This window comes from Solea solea, chromosome 3 (genome assembly GCF_958295425.1).
Source record: "Solea solea chromosome 3, fSolSol10.1, whole genome shotgun sequence".
NCBI classification, from domain to species: domain Eukaryota; kingdom Metazoa; phylum Chordata; class Actinopteri; order Pleuronectiformes; family Soleidae; genus Solea; species Solea solea.
The window spans coordinates 4,086,478-4,108,371 of NC_081136.1; the positions used below are offsets into that span (position 1 = coordinate 4,086,478).

General features: G+C 41.7%; 1 protein-coding gene across 13 annotated transcripts in view; it reads right to left on the bottom strand.

Moving 5' to 3' along the window:
• Positions 1-21,894, bottom strand: part of ppfia2 (PTPRF interacting protein alpha 2) — a 164,687-nt gene that overhangs the window by 88,386 nt on the left and 54,407 nt on the right. For 8 of the 13 annotated variants that reach the window (XM_058624457.1, XM_058624466.1, XM_058624461.1 and 5 more), the window contains exon 1: positions 16,203-16,664. The exons of the other annotated variants lie outside the window; for them this stretch is intronic. In XM_058624457.1, the coding sequence (XP_058480440.1) occupies positions 16,203-16,610 (408 nt within the window). In that variant the 5' untranslated portion in view covers positions 16,611-16,664. Of the gene's footprint in view, positions 1-16,202; positions 16,665-21,894 lie in introns of those variants that run through there. 13 annotated transcript variants of the gene reach the window in all.

Below are 21,894 nucleotides of genomic sequence, written 5' to 3' on the forward strand. Positions count from 1 at the left end.
GGCGTATGGATGCTCTAACTCAATATGACATGTCAGGGTATGACTCGAGCAAACGGGGCTAACATTCACTGTCTATATATATACATATACTTATATATATATATATATACATATGATATCACTTATATTCTCATATGAAAAGGTACCAATAACCCGGCTAACCACAGCTGCATAGCTTTTATGACGCAATTACAGAAAAGTCAAAGTGGATACGCAGAATGCATTAGCATACATGCTAGGTTGGGGTTTTATGGCGGTTAGCACCCGTAAGGTTTTTCGTTACTGGCGACCACATGAAGGTTATTACCAGACTAATTCCAGGCCACACAAAACCTTCACACTTTAAAAATTAATGAGCCTCGCTGCAGTAAAATATCTCATCTGAAACAATCCGCCACCTCAAGATCTTTGTTGTTTTCAAATCTGTGGGAGACCAGAAGATTCCAGGGATTTGGGATCTCACAGAAACCTGCGTGATGTCAGAATGTAAACAGACATGGAGGCGGTCTGTCTGTGTCGTCTGTTTTCTTGTGCCGAGAAATGCGGAAAAAAACCAACCGTGGATGAAGTCACGGCTGAGAAGATGGAGTCAAAAGTTACGGTTCTAACCGACAGTGCGCAACGTTTGTTTCCCGGTCCCCTCCCTCTCGTAGGTTATTGTGGGCTTCTGCTCGTGCCCTCAATCGTCGTAAGTATGAAACAAACTTATGATTTGAAATCGGTAAAGACTCTGATGAAGCATCCGAGGACGTTAAAAGGGTGCCTGTTAATCTCTCACACTACGGGATCATTTGGCCAGATAATCTGTTCAAATCAGCCTAAACTCGGAAGACACCAATGGTTGTCAGAAGGGCCAGATCAGGACAGAAATCTGGCCAATTATCCTCTAGTGTGGGGCAGGCTTTAGGCGCAAGTATTGACTACATATTGTAAAAAAAAAAAAAGGCTTGCAATGTTATATTTTCACAGTTTTTGCAAAGCTAACAGATGGAACATTGTCTCAGGACATTTGGAGAAACTGCAAGGACTCGATTTTGACATTAACAGTTTCCCAAACTGCAAAATAATGATAAAAAAGGACAAATATTACATATATGCTCAAAACCAAACATTTACAATCTAATGCATTCATTTCCACAGCATCAATCCATCAATAATCTTCACTCTCTCTGTTGCTTGAGCAGAGTCTTTCTTGCATCACCATGACCTCCTGACCCCTACGCTAACTCTTCTATGCAGCAATCATTGAAATGTTTGGATTTCAAATGATTTACCGCCTAAAGGCTTTTGCTAAGGGGCTGCGTCAGCGCGTCCATAATATGGACGTTTTGCGATGTGCAGCCAGTGTTCGTATGGATTCATTTCAGTCAATGTGCGATCATATATTTGGAATCAACAGACACACGATGAGCCGTGAATCATCGCTCCAGGTGATTGTGACGCTAAAAGAAAGTTTGATACTCATTTTCTGCGTAAGGCGTCTGTTGAGTCTTTCAGTCCAGACACCCAGGGGTGTGACAACAGCCGATTGAGCCCGAGACCAAGTGGCAGTCACTGTCGCCATGGCAACACAGCGGAGGATGCAGAGGTCTGTGTGTAGGGGTGGACGGTGTGACTGCCGTGTAGCAGGTGGCGCTCCTCCTCCTCGAGTGAGGGCTAGAATAACGTGCAAGGCCACGAGGCCCGGACAGAACCATGCCGGGCTTAGCTGTCACCTCACATTACCGCAGATCACGGGAGCTAACCGCCACAGTCTGGGGCGCTGCCTCGTGCCGACATCAGCTTATATTACAGAGGCAGAGGCACACGGGGCGTCTTCTGCATGAAGAGGTTCCTGAGTCTGGGGAGGGGTCCGGGTACTCCACACATCCCTGTGAGGACCCTCCAGAAAATGAGAAATTCTTTAATTTCATGCCAATTTACTCCCAACCAATTGTTTGGTTAAACAGCGAGAGACACAAGACACTGACGAGGAGTTATCCTTCTCTACTCTACCTTCGTTTAAATTGTGTCCGTAAGAAGACGTTTACAAGAACACTATATGGACATTTCAGCAGGTCCTCGTATCTTTGAAGGCTCGGTTTGGGGAGTTAAAGGTTCAGATTAAGGTGTGTCCATTCATTCAATGTAGAGCATTGATGAGGTCAGGCACCGATGTTCTACACGAGAAGACCTGGCTCACAATCTCTGTTCCAGTGCGTTTCAAAGGTGCTCGATGGTTAAAGGTCAGGCCGGTTAAGTTCTTCCACACTAAACTCAAAGTAAAACATGTCTTTATAGTCCTTGCTTTGTCCACTGGGACACAGTCATGTTGGACGAGAGAAGGACCTTTTTCTGTGTCCTTCATTGGAGATAAGGGGGCCTAGAGTCAGAAACCTGATTGAAACATGTGGATTCAATACTTAGGTGTGGCCAAATATGTGTTTTGCCCATTAAAAGTTTTTTTCTTTTAAAACGCATCTTTTTTTTGTAGTTTATTGTATGACTTGTTTGTGTTGTTTTTTTATACTTTCTACAGTATTTTATTGTGTGTTTTATCGTTTGTTCTAAGGTCTATTAGGTCTTATGTTTTTGTATTTTATTTGTTTTTAATTGATTGCTCATGTACAGCGGTTGCTGTTTTTAAAGTGCTTTATAAATAAAGTTTGGATTGGATAACGCGTATCGTTAGGAAATGTATTTTTCAAAAACAAGGTACTGCAGGTGCTGTAATAACTGTCAAAAAAAACACTAAATTACAAAAAAAATCTTCATAGAAATGTACTGAGATTAGGTGAAAAACAAGAATCTTAAATGAGAACTGTGTAAATCCTGGAAGTAAATCACTAGGACTGTGTTTTTTTTAAATTCACGATTATCCTGATAATGAAAATTCCCCACAATCAACTAAGTACGCACTTTAAAAGCCTACAGTTTGGCAGCAGCGGGTACTTGACCGCACGCTTCACCTTCAGTGTGACTTTGAATGTTCCAGTGACCCTAAAGTCTGCCAACGAGGGGCGAAGTGCTGTCGGACCATAAAAAAAAACAGCAACTCTAGGGCTCCAGTGCCAAAACTGCTGCTGGAGGAACTCAATAGCTGCCGCCTGCAGCATGTAATCAACCTTATAAATAGAAAAAAGGGGGCATTTTAATGGATGGAAAAGACTCTGCAGCGAGCTTCAGTCTGAGTCTCCACAGATTGACTATAAAAACGACTGCCCGGTGAATATTCGGTCCTCACATGAAAGGGTTTCACTGGAAATACAAATCACAACACGACTGGAGACGTGGTGCCCGACACATTTCAGGAAACTGGAAACTGGAAACGGTGACAAACACAGACTGATGTGCTTGAGACTCAAATCCTCGTACAGGAGCCGCAAGGTATAACATAATGACCGAGCAACCGAACATTTTTACAGTGTAATAAACTATATAATATAATATATATAACTATATTTATGTACTGTTTTTTTATATACATGAATTGTTTCCACACACGTATGGCATGTACTTTAATTTGTTTATAGTTTGTTTACGTTGTATTTTTGGCTCGTTGAATTGTCCCCTGTGGGGTGAATTACACATTTTTAAACGTTTCTATTAAATTTAATTAAAATGAAACAAACTCAAAAAAATCAGGCCAACAGAAAAGGCTGTAGCCTCTAAAATGTTTTGTGGTCATCATAATGCTACTCATCTTCCAGTGCGACATGTACCTGTTAATTGTCTGAGTCTCCTCTTTCGTTCGTGTTGCCTGCTGCGACATTTTACACTTTCATTAAAATTCCTGAATGGTTTTTGTGCTCCGGGCTCACCTGAAGGGCTCTCCACACAAATCATCCTCCTCGGACAGAAAAGAAAATGTTCTCCGGTTCCCTGGTTTGGACAGAGAGGGTAACCAACTACAGCAGGTGACGGTGTTTTGTTTTCAATACCGATATTTATTGATATTCCTCTATAATTTGGAGCAATATATCGGCAAAATGTCCCACGTGTTACCCTTAGCCAGTGTTGTAATGTAATGTAACGAAGTACAAATACTTCCCATACTAAGTGTTATTCATATTTCTCGCAACTTTTACTTTTACAAGGTTTTGCAAGTGTCTTGCTCAAGGACACATAGACTTAGCAGAGCCAGGAATTGAACCCACAGCCTTCCAGTTGAAAGACAACTCGCCCTACCACTGATCCACCATGGCTCAATCCTAACGCTAAGTACATGTTATATCAGAATATTACCTTTGATACTTAAGTACAGTAAATGTTATACTTTAAGACTTTTACGTAAGTAATTAAATAAAAACTTCAACTTCTACCAAAGTCATTTTGTACCAAAGACCGTTTTTTAGCTGAGTTTCTATCGGTGTCAGTGCAGGTGCCGAGTCTCCGTGTTGCTGTTGACTGTTTATCCCATGTGAGCCCGCAAGCTGAGGTATTGATTCTGGAGGGTTTCATTTCAGCACATGATGGGTGGGGTTTGCCGTATCGGCCGATGCACAACAGAGCTGCTTCTGTCTTGTGTATAATCAAGTTTTTTTACAGTCTTTCTCCAAGTTAACTGTTCTTTTTTAGTTATTTTTTTAAATGAAAAACCTATACGTGGATCCAGACGTGCATGAATCACATCCGCCGTCCCTCCATGACCTTGTAAACGTTTACAACCCTGTTGTTTTATAGACCGCTTGGACTCGCGTTTCACCACTGGTGTCATGATTCACTTTCACATAGCCGCCCTTTAAAGAGCTGTAACATTGTTAAGTCATTCCCTAATTTAACCAGAATGTAGAGGTGGTGGCCCTAGAAGAAAACACGGAAAACAACCGATCGTTCTCTTTATGTTGACCCGGAGAGAGGACACTAAAAGGTCAAAGGCCAAAGAAGGACGTAATAACCAAGCATCGACTTTCTTTCTTAGAGAGAGGGTTTCATTTTCTTTGGCATGTCTCGCTAATTACACCGCCTGTCGTTTGTCTATTGACTGTAAGACAACATGTTTAAATCTATGTTAAAGGTCACAGCACAGGGACTGGAAATCCACAATTCTACCAACAGCAGAGAGACAAAAACATGTTTTTTTGTCTGCTTACAAGAGACCGAACACACTTTTGAAAACACTTTGCAGTTTAATAGAGAAATAAAGGGAGGATAAAATTAATTTTGTTGGATCTCACAGCCTCGTTTTGCCATAAACACACACACACAAAGTTGCACTGCACGAGTGAGGGAGAGCGGCAGTAAAAACAAATGTAGACAGCCAAAGCTGCTGTAATTGAACACAGCATAGATTTTTATTGCCACTGCATTATTCACAAAAGGCCACAGCGCAGTGTATCGCCTCACGTGAGCGACTGCAAGGGGGGAAACGGTGGAGAGTAATCACGGAGATGAAATGGAACGTGCTACAGCGGGGGTTCGCGATGAATGAAGCTCACGGTGACGCTATTTCCCCTCCAAATGTACCGCGTTCTGGTTCGGTTTTTCATTAATGAAAACCACACGTGTTACAGTGGGAGTGGAGCGACGGGGGCTGGAAAACAAAGAGACGTGGAGAGATGTGGAGCTAATGGTATTTCTATTACGGAGAATGTGCCGGCTATAAAAATAAACGGCCGTGGAAGGGTTTCCTTATGGAATGGGCGTTCCAGTTTCAGCACCGTGGACAGTGAATGGCCATTTTTTACCAGATGGAAGGATCTGAAAGGATCAGCTGAGCAAATAATACATGTGACACAAGACTTCTCTTCACTTCCATCACGTTGTTCGCTCTGATTTTTCCCTGACAGACAAACTGTGTCGACACCGTCTGAATAACATTGGACCAAATACCAAACACAGGACACGCTAAAGCTGGGGAGGGGGTAAGGGTAAGTGCTAGGACAGAAGATGCTCTTGGAGGAGCTGGGTCTTCAAGAGCTTCTTGAAGAGAGACAGGGACGCCCCCTGTTCTGGTAGCGCTCCGTGGAAAAGAACCACCAACGTGGAACAACACACGACAAGTGTCTGGATTGTCTTGTGCGGGTTGTTGGCACCACCAGACGACAATCCTTTTATTGATTTGCAGCATGCTCTCCATCTGGACACGTGATTGTCCTTGGGATCTTGGACTACAAGCCAGCCAGAGATCTTGGAATCACGTCATTTGCTCTCTCTTGCTTGACGTTCCTCGCTCGTTGCTCTGCGCGGAATCTCACGACAACAGCAGGGGGAGAGAGACAGTCGACAGTGCCAGAGTAGAAGTGGGTTTTAAAGGAGGATTTAAAAGTCTCTTGGTTCTGCGAGGTTCGGATATAGAGGGGGAGCCTGTTCCAGAGTCTGGGGGCAGCCATGGCAAAAGTCGGGCTTTTGGAACCTCCAGCAGCAGTTGGTCATTGGACCTTAAGGCTCTGGTTGGGGTGTGGCGACATACATCAAGCAATGCAGGGCGCATGAAACAAGTGGACTTTGGGTATTTACCTAAATACCTTCAATGACCCATGTCTATTTAGGGTGATTTTTCAAAAACTTCACAAACATTCAAGGATGTCAAGGACCCTTGGGAACCCCCGTCTAACCTGAATGTTTGGAATAAACACAAATGTACATTCTTCTACCATGACTTACAACTACCTCTAACCCAAAAACCCAAATGCAGGAGCAGGTCGGGGCAGCAGGAGGTTTTTGGTTCAGAGCAGTGACAAATATGCTGACAATTGTCTCAGAGGGGACAAGATGTGACCCTGTTCTTTTAGGAGGACGGTAAAAACTTATGTAGGACTACGTGTCTGTGCAGGTGTGTGTTCGGTGCAGGGGAAGAGAAGTTAAGTGATGGATGTTCGTGTTGTCATGGAATTACATGGTCACTGAACATTGAATCTAGGCGGAAATGACACAACGTCAGCGGCTGAATGGGTCCCCAGTGAGGTGATCAGCGCTGAGGTAGCTGCAGGTTTTATCACTCGCCGTGATTCACGTCTCCGCTGACGCCTCGCTCTCTGTCGCCCCAAACCAGCCAGAAAGCAGCTGCTGCTGCTGCTTTAATTACCAACTGACATGTTGCTAATGAGAATCACTTGTGAAGGTATTGCCGACTCACAGCACCGGGGCCACTTCTATTAAACGCGTCCTTTTTCCCGTCCTAATTAAATGTTACCTTATTGCCTTTGTTCCGTCACAGAGGACATTTCTAATACCTGGACCCTCGAGGGCTGATGTCACTCAGGGTAGCAAATAAATGCTTACGGAGTCATTTGACCCAGTACGACAAGTCCATCCATCCATCCATTCAGTGCACAGCTTATCCTCTGAATGTTGTAGGAGGAGCTGGAGCTAATAGCAGCTGAGAAAGGCAGGACACATCCTGGACAGGTCACCAGTCAAGGACAACACCAATTATAATACAGGTGCAATTTCTAAAACTTATCATATCAACCGAGGAGTGGCACGGTTCAGTTTGGTATGGTTCTAACCAAACTCCATTTGTCAAAACCTTAGTAGAGTATTGATACGGTACGAGTGGTAGGGGTGGGAATCTTTAGGTGCCTCACAATTCCATTATGAAACGATTATCGACGCATCTTGGCGCACTTCCAATCAGTCTTCAGAAAGTCTTTGTCTCACTGTGTGAATCATATTTAATCGATTCAGAATCATCCGCGTCTGCATATCGTACTGTACCAAACCAAACTGTACCATGATGGAAACATGATGGATCCTCGCCATCCTTCAAAATCGACTTAATCTCCCCCACAGAGATGAAATCTGACAATTCCATATCACTCTGTATGTTATTCCATGTCAAGGACGCAGCATGTTTAAGCCAGAGATTGAAGGGGAACATGCAAGCGCTGGTCAAACTGAGATTCAAACCCGCAAACTTCTTGCTGTGAGGCACCAGGGCTGAACCACGTGACCGCAACAAGTAGAATTCACCCTGGAAATAAAAAATGGTAAGCTGACACCTTCAATATTCTGTCAAGCCGCAGACCAAAAGAAACTGTGTCCACCTTTCAAGATGAGCAGTGCAACAACACCAGTGAAGGGTTACATCATAATTACATCATTAAAGAGGGGTTGTTGCCGCACGAGAGCCTGTTTGAGAGAGTGGTCTGGTTCATGCGTTACCCCCTCCCGCCCCCCTTTCTTTAATTTAAATCCCCGTCTGATAGGTGTCGAGTGTATGGGGCCACAATCTCCGTCTGTATCACATTTGCGTCATCGTTCGACACGGTGCAAACCAGCGGCTGACGCGACACTCGGGGGGATTAAAGAGTGGTGTTTGATAAAGAGGTGGAGAAGAACTAGGCTGCACCTCACATTAAAAGATAAGGTGGGACATATATTCTACAGTTTAGTCATTGTCAGGAAATAACGCTCGTGTCCCCCTGTGTCTCTCTATATGTTTCAACTTTAAAACATACTGTACATGGGTAAAAAAAAAAAAGAGTAGAGAGAGAGTAGACTTAATATTATACTTTTTAAAGCAATTTGTTGTTGTGACAGTAGAATTGTTGTTAGGGAACACTGTTAACCCTTTCACACTTTGCATTACCGTAATTACTCCATGGTTTGTGCTGACGGATACATTTTCTGAAAGCTGCGAAGTTGCACGTCAACGCCAATGTGTGGTTATTACGGTAATTTCATTATTCATATCTGTTTTTGCACATTGAGACCAAAAAAAACTCAAACAAATGTTATTTTAAATGTGTTTTATACTGTTCACATTTCAAAATTTAACACACAAAATAACTACAGTGTCTTTTCTCAATACATTTTTGAAATTTTCTTCATTTTAAATTGTTGATACACTACGTTAGCATGCAGTGAATTGTAAATAACTGCCGGATATTGCAAGTTATTCAAAAGCACATTTTCTGGCCCTTTTATGGTTAAAATAAGCAAAAGTCCAGACCTATATTTTGAGGCTTAGGTGTTTAAGGGGTAAGAAAGTGCTGCACTGTAGATTTCATGACTACTATTATTATTATTTTTGCTAATGTGAAAACTGCAGAAAACTTTCAGAACTGTTTTTCTATACCAATGAGAGTAAATATGTAAATTTAAAAAATCCCATATGATCTCATTATGGGACATTCCTGAAAGCCATTAACCAGAAAGTAAAAAATGCTGAGTCATCAAGCTCCAATATTCTGTCATATGTAAACAGCAAGAGAGGGAAAGCTGCTGAACACTGTCCTTTTCAACAATACTTGTGTTCAAACTCAAGTTTTTATGTTGAATTGTTTGAACGTGTGAGATTTACGGTTTACTTCACGGTGACGCACACACACACACACAGTATAGTACACATCGACATGTACACGGAGGGGCCTCTTGCTTTCGAAAGCTCACTCATCCTTTTAATCGGGTGTGGAATCCATCAAAGTGGGTCAAACTCCCCTTTCCCATCTGCCCCGGCCAGATTTCAAATGCATGAGGGCTGATTAAAAAAAGACTAAGAAAATAGGGCAAACACTCACACACACACACACACACACACACACATGCTGTATGTACAAACACCACTCAGGAGAGCAGTGGCAGGAAATAGATACCAAAGGGACGTGTTTGATGTATATGTGAGCAATTACAACCTGCCAGCGTGTAAGGAAAAGGTCAGCCGGTTTGACTTTTGACTCATTCTCTTAACCTTCTCTGAGCACATGATACTGGCAGGCACGGGTACTGAAAACTGCTTTTAAACTGATATCACATACATGATGGTCAATACTGAAGTGTCAATCGGTGACTGAACAAATAATACCACCAGTATCAATATCTATGTTTTGCTTACTCTAAATTCACTGGTTGGAAATCAGAAAAAATGCCCCAAATAAAAACTGCCAGTGTCAGGTAAGTACAGTATGTGCAACACTGTGTGTTTACATGCATGTTAAAAGTCTGACTTTAGTCTGACTAAGACAATAAAATAGTATTCTTAATGTCATGCAAACACGTTAGTCTGACTAAAATCTAGCTAGTCTTAGTCAGACTAAGATAACTGGATAATGTTTAATGATAATTGTTTTTCTGTGACGTAAAAGTCAACAGGAAACTGATTCAATACACATTATAAAGAGGTACAGCGTCGCCTACAAGTTGTCGGATTGCCTGTCTTAGCCAGACTATGGCATTAGCTTGATTAAACTCCGCATGTAAACGTACTGACTGTTTGTTTACTCTCCAGACATCATATCAGACAAGCACTCGAAAGTTAGCAAAAATGTTAAACCACTTTATCAAGTAAAAACCTTGCGTTAGGTAAATGGGTAACAGTAGCAACTTCACTTAACACTTGAAAATACAACAGTGAGGCAGAGCCGCATGTTTGACTGCTTTCGCTATGCTAACGTATCGCAAAATGTATCTTTAAAGAAGCTAACCTTCTCTGGTACTGATAACAGGATTTCAGCATCTTCTGAAGTCAACATTCGTTATGGTTAGATCTACTAATCACCTGCCAAATAACAATTTCAAGTCTTTAAAAGCCCGTCAAAGGTCCACTACACTACAGAATCTGAATGGATTCAATTTACATTCAGAAAAGTCTTCCCACTGGAGTTGCTAAAATCAGCAAATATCCTGGAAATCGTTGCTTCGCAGAGTCTAAACTTCCTCTCAAATGAATTGGAATGGACTTTAATAGCATGGGAGTGCAGGCAGCGCAGCTGCAAGCGTGTCCGCCGGAGTTCAAAACGTTGCTAAGGCAGCTCCCGCAATGAGACGGGAGAAATTGGTTCGTGCCTGTCATAAACCTGATGAATCATCCCCCGTCTCGCAGACCGTCTCTGCTCCATTGGGCTTATGAGGACGTTCAGGTGTGGGTGTGTAGAGAGGCTGATTTGTGCATGTGAATGAGACACTGTGCTCCGTTCCTGCACACAGCCCAAGTCGAAATGCGGGAGAGCTGCAATCGGAAGATCCCAGCACTGGAGGTGCATACCTGACTCAATGTAAAAGACGAGCCCTGAATGCAAAGGGACAGTCAAACAAAGCAGTCATGGCCTACAGTCGTGCTTACAAACAGAGCAGCGAGGACAGACGCTCGGAGACGAACCGGACTCCAAAAACACTCAACTCTTTTGCCAAATTCCCCACTGCTGCCGCGCAGCCATAAACCTTTCAAAAATGACAGTTTACTGCAGAGCAGAGGATTTCTGTGAAGGAGTGCAGTGAGGAGCGGCTAATTTCCACTCCTCTCCCCCCTTAACTGGGGCCAAAGGGATATTTATGAGCGAAAAAATGCTGCGGGGACGAGTAAAATGCATCCGACGATCTGTCTGAAAGTTGGCTGCCAAGTTTGGAGGGACTTTGCCAGGGCTCTGATTGGGTTATGTAGTCAGTGTTACCTAATTCCTCATATGCAATTGCTTCTAATTGTGTAAGCCTCCTGCTATAATAGTTCCTTCCACTGCTAGAGGTGATGTATCGGCCATATGGAAACCAAAGCGTTTTAGGCTGATAAGCACTGTTTTTCGTGATTTCCCCAAAAGAAAAGAAGTCTAGCACCTGACTCACACTGGATTCTCCTTGTTTGAACTTTTACACCCAGCGTGAGTTGTTTTTCTTTGAAGCTCAAACCAAAACAAATCGCCCCTGGAGCAGAGAACATTGTGTACATTGTTCTCCTGACTGGAAAAGCTGCAAGATGATGACACTGCGTGAATGTCTTTTTTTTCCTGCTTTACGCTGCTAGCGGGCAAATGCAAACTATCTATGTGAAACCCCTATACCACGGTAGAGGTTGTGCTCTGAGCTTGCATCACATCCAAGAGACAAATTGTTCTGACTGTGCTGTGAACCCACTAATATGTGCATTAGAAAAAGGAGTGATGGAGCAGAACTGCATCATGTAAAAAGCTAGCAGTGTGGCTAAAGGGATGGTAATGTTGGTCTTATGAGTGGTTTTCAGACAAGAATGTTGGAAAACTTTCTAAAACAAAATTGGGTCTGGACTTTTTCCTGGAGTCTGTCAATCACTTGTGTAGAACACAGTGGGGAACTGTCTGGGTCTGAGGTAGTTACAGATTTCCAGAATGTTCAAGGGGTGATCGAGGGGTGGTGTCTGCAGAAGGCAGTACACGCGTCCCACTTGCTTGCCGTAAACATTTCCAAAGATTGCGTTCTTTCCTGGGTTCATGCGGACACTGTCCAAAACATTTTTGATAAAGGAGCCGACAGGAAAAGTTCCAGAAGAAGTCCAGAGAAACATCTGTGGACGTTGACATCCTCAAGTATTCTTAGAACACATCCAAAACCAGGTTTGGCTGATCTGCAAGTTTCCACATTTGAGCATCTGAACAACTCCTGGATGGATTGCTGAAGATTGTATCAAGATTCATGAATTTCTTGTACATTCTTGGTTAACAGAGAATGAACCCTATGACTGTGCTGTTCCTTCTGCCTCCAACCTTCAACCTCAACTCTAGACGATGTTTGGTAACAATAAGCAAACATTATCATGCCTAAACGGGGAATCTGGTGAGAATTGTACCGACTCTCAGCCAAATACTAAGCCACGCAATCTTCTCCAACTACGGTATAGTTGCTAAAAACAACAGAGAAGAAGACATGTTCTTCCCTCGTCTTGTGCTTCACATTGAAATACCAACATTATTAACTCCAAATGTCATTAAAGTATATCAAAAAAGGGACAGCTGCGTGGCGGGATATATATGGAGCTCCAAAACCTAAGCCAACTCTTGGCACTTTTGGGTTACACGTTTGCAGAGCCGTGGCGGTGAATACTCAAGGAAGTGAGCGGCTTTATCGGCCCTCGTGGAGCTGCCGAGGCTTCAAAAGACACCCTACTTTGCAATTTAATTCAATTTACCCTGGCTGATTTATAATTGCAAACCAGGGGAGGACAATCTGATAAAATGAATATCATTAGGAGTTGGTAAACAATCTGAGGAGAACTGTGTTCAAACTGAGACAGAACTGGTTTGGGATGACTCGATGCAGTGATGCACGCTTTTACTTAACCGAGCATGCTAGATCTTATATTACCTCTGAAGAGTGGGAGAAAAAAAAAGTATGATTTATGTGTAGTGAGGCAGCCAAAAGCTGACTTTCCCTACAATTACTATTTTTAACGGGGGATTTTCCTGCAACTATAATCTAAGAGCTACAGTATGGATGCCTTTGATTTTGCGATATCAGACGAAGTTCACCTTCCAACAGGTAAAAGCCCTCAGGGGAACCTTTCTTCACTAATGATTTGACATTAAACGGGTGAAGAGGTTTACGATAATGCCGAAGGGTGAAAAAGAAATCCCATCTTCAAATGTGAAAGTCAGACGCTCTGCAGTAAAAGGTTGGACGAGGTGATTCAAGCTGCAGAGATAATGATACTGGTGCCTTATTTGGCTTCAGAAGCCCCTGGGCCTCTTTGTTGTTTACTGTAAAAACACGAAGTCATCTAAAAATATCATCATCATCATCATCTCATGCCGATCTTCCACTTGGCTCTGTTGCTGCTCCAGACTGTGATGAGACTGATAAGACACGCAGGTGTGTTTCTCCATAAACACCTGATCTAAAACTGAGTGCTCATCAGTGCGGAAGGGTTCCAGCGTGTATCGGTGCATTCCATTTGTAGTCGGAAACCCGGGATTTTCCAACCTCGCATATGCCATATTAGGATCACAAGATGGCTGCTATTATACACTTTTTATGAAAATCCTATAAACCACTATAAAACTATCAAATGTAGGTAAGGATCAGCAGAAGCATTTTAGCTGTCATGTTAGGGCTGTTTATTTCCTCTTTTTGGGAGAATAACATTTGTTACACAGTTGGAGAATTATTTCTTTGACATGACTCAGCAAAAATATGTCGTTAACAGCTTCATAGTTCATAAATGGTCTTGGACTAATGTCGGTATTGGTAGATACTCGAGTTTGTGATATCGGTATCGGTATGGGACACAAACTAGTGGTATCGTCCCGTCCCTAGTAGAAATGTTGCTACATTGATAGCATTGATTTCAACTGGTATTGCTAACAATGGCTGGCCCAAGCTAGCAAGCATTTGTGCTCACAACTTCGGAACTGGAACGTGGTGAACTGTTTTACCCGACAGTCGTGTGGAACTTTTGCTTTCAGTAATACATTTTTACTACTGTCCGTTTTATTATATCATATTGCGATATTATATCACCTTTGAGACACCAAGCATGAATTTGTTTTTTAGCATATTTAGCAAATTTTTCAACTGTAAACATGCATGAAAAATGCCTGTTGTGTGAGTATGTCGCAATATATGATTTTGCAAATACTCAGTATCATCAATATAGTGATATTATCGTATTGTGACATAAATATTGTGATATTATTGTATCGTGACTTAAACATTGCATTGTGGGGACTATGTGATATACCAGGGAAGTGGTACGTAACTGTTTCCTCCTGTGTGTTTTGTGTTATGGTTTCCTTATTCATTTATTTGTATTATGTTTTATGTTAAATGATTTATTAGCATTTAATTCATTTATGGGCTCCATGTGTGGCCCACTGCTGTTTTTTCTGTTTATTTTATGCACTTTTACTATACGATTCAGAGAGTGTGACGCCCACTAGTTACCTACACACTTAAAAAAACACACTTTAAAAGGTAGCATATTCAATTTCTTGTCAATAAACCAGGTGACCTTTGAAGTCACATGAAAAGCAACCACCTTTTATACTAGAACAAGTAACCAGCGGGTTTTTCTAAACACTGCTGTGAGACAAGAAGAAAAAAAAAAACTCCACCCACAGTGAAATAAAAATCAGATCTGGCTCGGTTACAGGAATCATGTGGATCACACGATCGATCAGCGTCCACTGACACGGCTCCATTGCTGTGCATGAGCTCCGAGCAGAGCCGAATATAGTGATCAATGCAACTGTGTACGTCTGCTCTTATTTCCCTTTTTAAACACTCGCCACTTAAATATAGACACGGAGAGTGTGAGAAAGACAGTGTGGGCTCAGCATGAATAACTGTACCTCATTATACAGCAGATGATCTCTGAGTGTTTTATGTTTTATTTATGAAGCATGAAGTGTGAAACCCAAGTTCCTTTTGCAATATTCCTTTGAGTGTGTGTGTGTTTTTGAAGCACGATTACATAAAGACTGAAAATACCTGAGTCACTTTTTCAACTAGGGTTGAATGATTTGGCTAAAAACGTTGTGAACATTTTTTTTATAGAATCCAAAACAAGATGGAGGATTACTTCAAATAAGAAAATATCGCTACACTGAACATCAAAAAGATTCTCGGAAAATGGTTTTGTGTTGTGTTTACACCTCCAACAGCTAGATGGCAGCATTTGACTCTCCTCCTCTTTTCTCCCACTGATCCAAACAAAGAAAGCTCTATATTGTTTATGCATAAAACATTGTTGTTTTTATCGGTATCTGCTCGTATTAAAATGTATCATTGATATATGCAAACCTATAAATATCCCCCATTATGACAGGAGTACGTAAAAATAATATTAGCACTCAGATATAAAAAAGTCCCATATTTTGCTTTGCTAGTTATTAAAAAATCTATTACTATACTACAGGCATAAGAAAATATGCAAACACGAGATACAAGACACAAGATAGCATGATATGTTGTTGTAGTTAAGCCTCCAACAGCTAGGTGGCAGCAGGTTTTACTGCCATTTGACGCTCGTCTAGATTATTTGCATTTTTTTTTAAAGGGCTATTTTTGGGGAGTCTTGCATAAAGACTCTAAATATTGTACCGTACAACAACGCAAGGATAAGAATTTAAAGATATTGATTCAAATATTTATGAGTATTTATACGTATTAATTGGCATTGTAAACAGAAAAGTAGAAGAAATTTCAGAAATTGGTTCAATTGCAGATTTTGCAATACTATCAGAATGAATCGTTACGATTTTGATTTTGATTCCAAAAGGCGATGAACTGCGTCGACTCTGCATTGTACTTAACTTATAGATATTACAATTGTTGTTAAATCCCTGTATGTTCAACCAAAATGACAAAACTGCAATGTAAAAATCACAAAACTGTGCAAACATGGGAGTTAGTGTGCAGATGCTGGTGGGCAACACCCAACACTCAGTGCACTGACTGCACACAAACATGCACAACTCTGCTATTATGGCCCATAATCAAAGCTTGCATAGTGTCTCTTTACACCAATGACAGCACAACAACAAAAAGACAACAATAAATATAAAAATAAATGAGCCATGAATAAACACTTGACTTGCCTGGAATGTGTAAAACCTGGTCCCATTCGGTGGGTGCACCTTGGGGGAATTGGTCCCCGTGCTCATGTCTGAGAAAATCATAATCTCTGTTGTTTGGTAAACAAATCCAAAATCCGTCCTCCACAGAAAAACAGACCCAAGGCGAGGACTGGGAATCAGCCCGTGACCTGACGCTGCTCTCCCGGCATGAGAGTCCGGGGGGCTCCGGTGAAAACACGGGAGAGAAACAAGGCAAAAATAACGCGACAAGTAAAGTGAAAACAAAACAACTCTGTGCAGACGTCTCCCTCGTGCGTCCCCACCCTCGCGCAGGTGATAAACACTAGACGTGACCTTCCGACGTTTTTCCTGGAGAGTAAAAGCCGCGGAGAGACACCGACTCCATGGTTCTCTGAGCGGCGGCTGCATGCAGCTCTGTCAGCGGCTCAGATGCTGCCTCTCTCCGTGTGAGTGTGTGTGTGTGTGTGAGTGTGTGCGGATTATCACCGTCCTCCTCCTCTGGCTTCACCAATAATCAGTCAGAGCATCAGCGCCGCACACAACCATGCAAGCGCGGAGTCTACACTGTAAAAAAAGATCCTGTTGATTTTAAAGCAACTCGTCCCCATTGAGTACGTCTTCAACTCATTTTACTGGAAACTGAATGAAACTAACTTGAAATTAAACTCGTAAATGAAATAAAAAACAAAAAAAGACTAATTATGACAAATATTTTTTTATTATTGCTTTTAAATGCTTCTTTTATTGGCTTTTATGTGTGTGTAATATAATAATAATTATATAATAATAAAATCTATACATCCAATTTTTTTTTTTCGGTTTGGCGAATTTAAAAACATCATTTGTTTTCTCCATATTATGATTATGAACAAAATGTCAATGGAAAATTAATAATTAATAATTATGACAAATATACAATTTATGAAACCAATTGATTTAAATGATTTAAGTTGTTAAAATAACCAACCACTTCTTGACCCTTAGGTTGGTGTAAATATCACAGCGGTTTGGTGCCTAAAGGGCGGAGCTAGACACAGTGCAGTCTGTTGATTGGTCAACAGAGAATCGTTATTTTATGGAAATGAAATATGAAAACACAAAACATTCCCATAAAACAGAGAATTTAAGAAGTTAATGTCAAATTTATGATTCATCAGAACCAATTGTGTCTTCCTGCAGTAAATGACTACGCTGTTAATTTTTATTTATTTTACAGTGTAGCTCTGTATGATTGGAGGTGGCGATGGACACTGGAATTCCTTAACAATTTTCTCTATGGAACAAAATGAGAGGTTGTCGCAGACTCAGAACGTGCAGAGTGAAAGATGGCCTCGTCTGTTCACACACGGGGGCATACGGTGATATTACTGAAGCGAGCACATGTAGAACTCCCCACTGCATTTCTCTCAGCCACTTAAAGCCGAGGCAGACAGTGTATATTTGGTGTTATTGATCAGTCATTCGACAAAAAGACCTTTCAGCAGAGCGTGCATGAGAGAGAACTAGACTCTTGTACATTCTCTAGACGTAGGTAACGACTACCAATGGTGCAAAAAATGCTGAAATCAAAGAGAGAATCTAAGAAAACAGGAATCAATACGGGTGGAGATGTAGAGATTGCAGTGCAGCAGTCGTGTGGTGAGTATATTATCAAACCCTTTTCATTTAACCTTGGTTCACTTCCTATAACGATGATGCATTAGCGTGCAGTGCTAGTAAAGTTCTACGGTCAAGCACATTGAGCCCAAATAAAAAAAAGACACACACACACACATTTAAAAAACGACATGGATTGCCAGACCAGCAGCGCAATGACATACAAAAACATAACTTCTATTATGAATTTTCATTACATTTAATCTGTTTTCTAATGAAAATGACCGTCATCGCCAAGTTTTATTTAGCTCGAGTGCAAGTTCTGCCCAAATACCTCACGATATGTGGTCCAGGATACCAATAATAACGCAATACAACACTTCTGTGACAATCAAGTAGCGATACATCGCGATATCTGTCTAACTGAAGAAACCGAAACATTAACATAAAAAGTTAAAAGTTGCAGGATTTCTCTATTTATTCACAACACAGAGAACAAAGTGCATGAAGTCTATGTATTGAACGTGGATGGAGCATCTCTTAATGTAGATTTCTCCACCGTTATCCCGCTGTAAACTCTCCCAGGGCCACCGCCATGACGAGACAGGTCGAGCGCCTTCATTTATTAAAGTAACTATTGATATTTGCCCCGGTGTATCGATTATCATACTGCATGAGGAAGGACGGCAATATATCACTAAAGCCCCTAATCGTGACGCATTTTTAAGTAATTATGCAGAAATTGTGGCCCTTTCTTAGCGATTATAAAGTAGATATCACTTGGACGACACCACTATATTTTGTATGAATCTGTAGGCTGGTTGTCTTTCAACTCTTCTGTTACTATTTGTACTTCATCATTCATTCGTCATTACCATAACTCCTAGACCCTTTGTGATATCTAGAAAATTCTACTAGAAAAAAAATACCGGAGCATTAGCTTTCATTACGGTAGGCCCTCAGGACTTCCGCGGAACGACCGTCCAATCACAGACAAGGTTCACCAGCGCGTCACATGTTTGAAAAAGGGACGCAGAAGCACTCACTCATTGAACATTTTTTGACAATTTTACAGCCATAAAATCTAAATAAATCCTCAATATCATGACGGTCATAAGACAGTCTATCAAGACCTTCTTGTATGTATATTTCTAGTCTTTTTTCCTAAATGTTCCGACAAGGAAGTCAGAATTCGGTAAAACTGTGTTTTCCTTCTACGCACCATGGACATGGAATGTCTTCAAAGGTGTTTTATGGACTGTCATGAAACAATCATGTTGTTTTATCTTTTTGAGGAGTTCTGATTGAGGATCTTGTCGGGATGGCCTGTACACTTCTTCACACTTTGCATTTATTATGTCTGTCTTTTTTACTCTACTATCATTATTCTCCTTTTAGCTTTTATATTCTGTTGTGAGTTTTATATCACAAATTGAAATTGTTTTGCCTCCGTAACTATTGGTACTGTGCTGCTATCTTGACCAGGACTCCCTGGTAAGAAGAGATCTTGTATCTTGGAAGGTTGTATCTTGGAACCTTCCTGGCTAAATAAAGGATAAACAAATAAAAACTGTCACGTATGACGTGCAAACATCTGGCTGTGCTGATCAGGAAAAACTGCCTCAATCTCAAAAGTGTAAGTACTTTACAACCTGTGGATGAGACTCGATAATCGCAGCTGTGAAGAGGAAAACCACAGGCGAGTAAACGCAGGTGACTTTAACTTTAAAGGCTGCTGTTGTGTTTTCATCGACAGATGTTAAACCTGATTGGCGGCTTTTTATCAACAACTTCACGTTTCACTTTCGGTCAGAGTCATCAACATGATGGATCCGCGGCAGGTTGAGTGATTAACGATTCAATCAGCGTCGTCTTTGGGAGGTCCTTCACCTTCACTAAACCGCGCAGTAAAAGTTTTATTGTTTTTGGAGGCGGCGTCGAGCAGCTGGCAGAGCCACGTCTCTGACGTCTATGAAATACTATCACAATCACCATCAATAATTCAGCAACAGACTTTGGGTGTTTTTTTTTTCCTGTGTTGCTGGAAACTGAGAGGAACGGTGATTCATCCAAAAAAAAGCGAAACCAAAACATTTTCACTGACTCCTGCTTTAGGAACATGCAGTATAGACAATAATTGATTTTTTTTTTTTTGCTGACACACTTTAAGTTTTCTGAAAAAAACAACAACTGCTCCAACCGATTTAAGACAAGTGCACCGGCTGTAGGTGACTTCCACTTTAATAGACTCCCAAACAAGAGTTGCACGTTCTCACTTTTCTTCCAGTTTTTCTCTCATGGAGTGTCCCCCTTTTTTTCATATGAGAGTGATCTAACGCTTACTGGATGGTTTAAATTTAAAGTATCTGCTCAAGCTTAACAAGGACTACTGTGAAAAAAACGAACTTCAGTGTGAAATGATTCTCTTTGTTTCACTGAACCTGAGCGCGCCGTATCACCATAAAGTGGACGGATAATTGGATCAAAAAGTACTGAGCTATTATTCTGATATCAGATCTACTTGAAACAACCTTTCACGCTCTGGCTCCTGATTCCGTAGCGTTAAGACACAGCTCAGCCGGCTTGATTAAACGGAGTGGGGTGAACTGGCTGCTAACCTCGTCCTCTTCAGAGGGGATTTGGTTCCAGGTGACTTCAAAGTGTTTGCTCTTGACGTAGCAGGTTAACAGCATTTCCAACTGTGTAGCAACAGATCCCATTAGCCAGACTGAGCTGAGGTCACACTCCTGGCCTGACTGGAAGAAAAATAAGGCAGACGACTTCTCCACGCTGTCTGTTCTGCAACACCAGACCTTCACATGTGCGTTTAACCCTTCTGTTACCATTTGGCATGCATGCTTCTCATTACCATAACTCCTAAACCGCTTGTGATATCTAGAAAATTCAAAAACTATGGACTGGCGATCTGTCCAGGGTGTGAGGATAAAGCGGTACAAGACGGACGGATGGATGGATACCCGGAAAGCAGAGAAATAGAGCTTTACGCCCATATATTTGTCGTTACGGTAGCCCTCAGGACTGCGGCGAAACGACCATCCAAGATTCACCAGCATCAGATTCTCAGCACCGTAATTCTAAATAACTGCCAGGTATTGAAAGTGAAAGTTATCTGGGGGAAATCAAGCGTCAAGGAAAAAAGGTTGGGAACCACTGCCTTAAAACATACCCTGCTTTATCATGCATTTAACTAATTGGACCATGTTTTACAAAATGGACGCCATGCTGTATTGATGAAGACCTGAAACTAGTGACTGAGCTCATAAAATGTTTACTGACGTCATAAATCAGGTGAGAAGTTCTTATAGTTTTACATAAAAGTGTTTTGCAATCGGTAGAGTGGCCCCTGATGGCTTCAGCCGTTGTCTAAATACAGTTACCAGCCACTTTATTAGGTACACATCTACATCTGTGGCATTTGAACAAGGTCAAGATGACCTGCTGAAGCTCAAAACATGCAGCAGGACGGAATGGGGGAAGAACGGTGACTTTGAACGTGGCCAGTCGTTTGTGCTGGCCTGGAGTGTTTCAGTCAGAAACTGCTGATCTACAGGGAGTTTCAGGACGACAACCATCTCCAGGCTTACAGAGAACAGTCCAAAAAAAGTGCTGAGCAAAAATGCCTTATTGTTTCTAGAGGATGGAGTAAAAAAGTAGCCAGGCTGGTTCCAAATGCTAGAAAGGCAACTCTATCTCATACCCAAGAAGGGGTTACGTTATATGCCGGCTTTCGGTCGCTGTCACAATGTCCGGTGATTAAGTATTTAAATGTTCAGATACCTGTGGAGCCAAACCTTGGACGGTAGAGAAGGTACCGCAGCACAAGACTTGTTATTAGGTACCTATAATATCTACAGAAGTGGCCAGTGAGTCTCCACCGTCAGTGATATTGAGCCAGGATGAAATGGGGGCAAAAGTTAAGGGATGTGATTGGCTGACGGAACGCTGTGCTCAGCACAATATGAGAGGCATCATTAGCGGGGAAGTGAAAGTCGGCTTCAGTCTCACACGCAGAGACACGTCCAGCGCCGCGTCTTAACTGTTAACAACGGCCACTCGTAAAAATGACTTGTTTGCC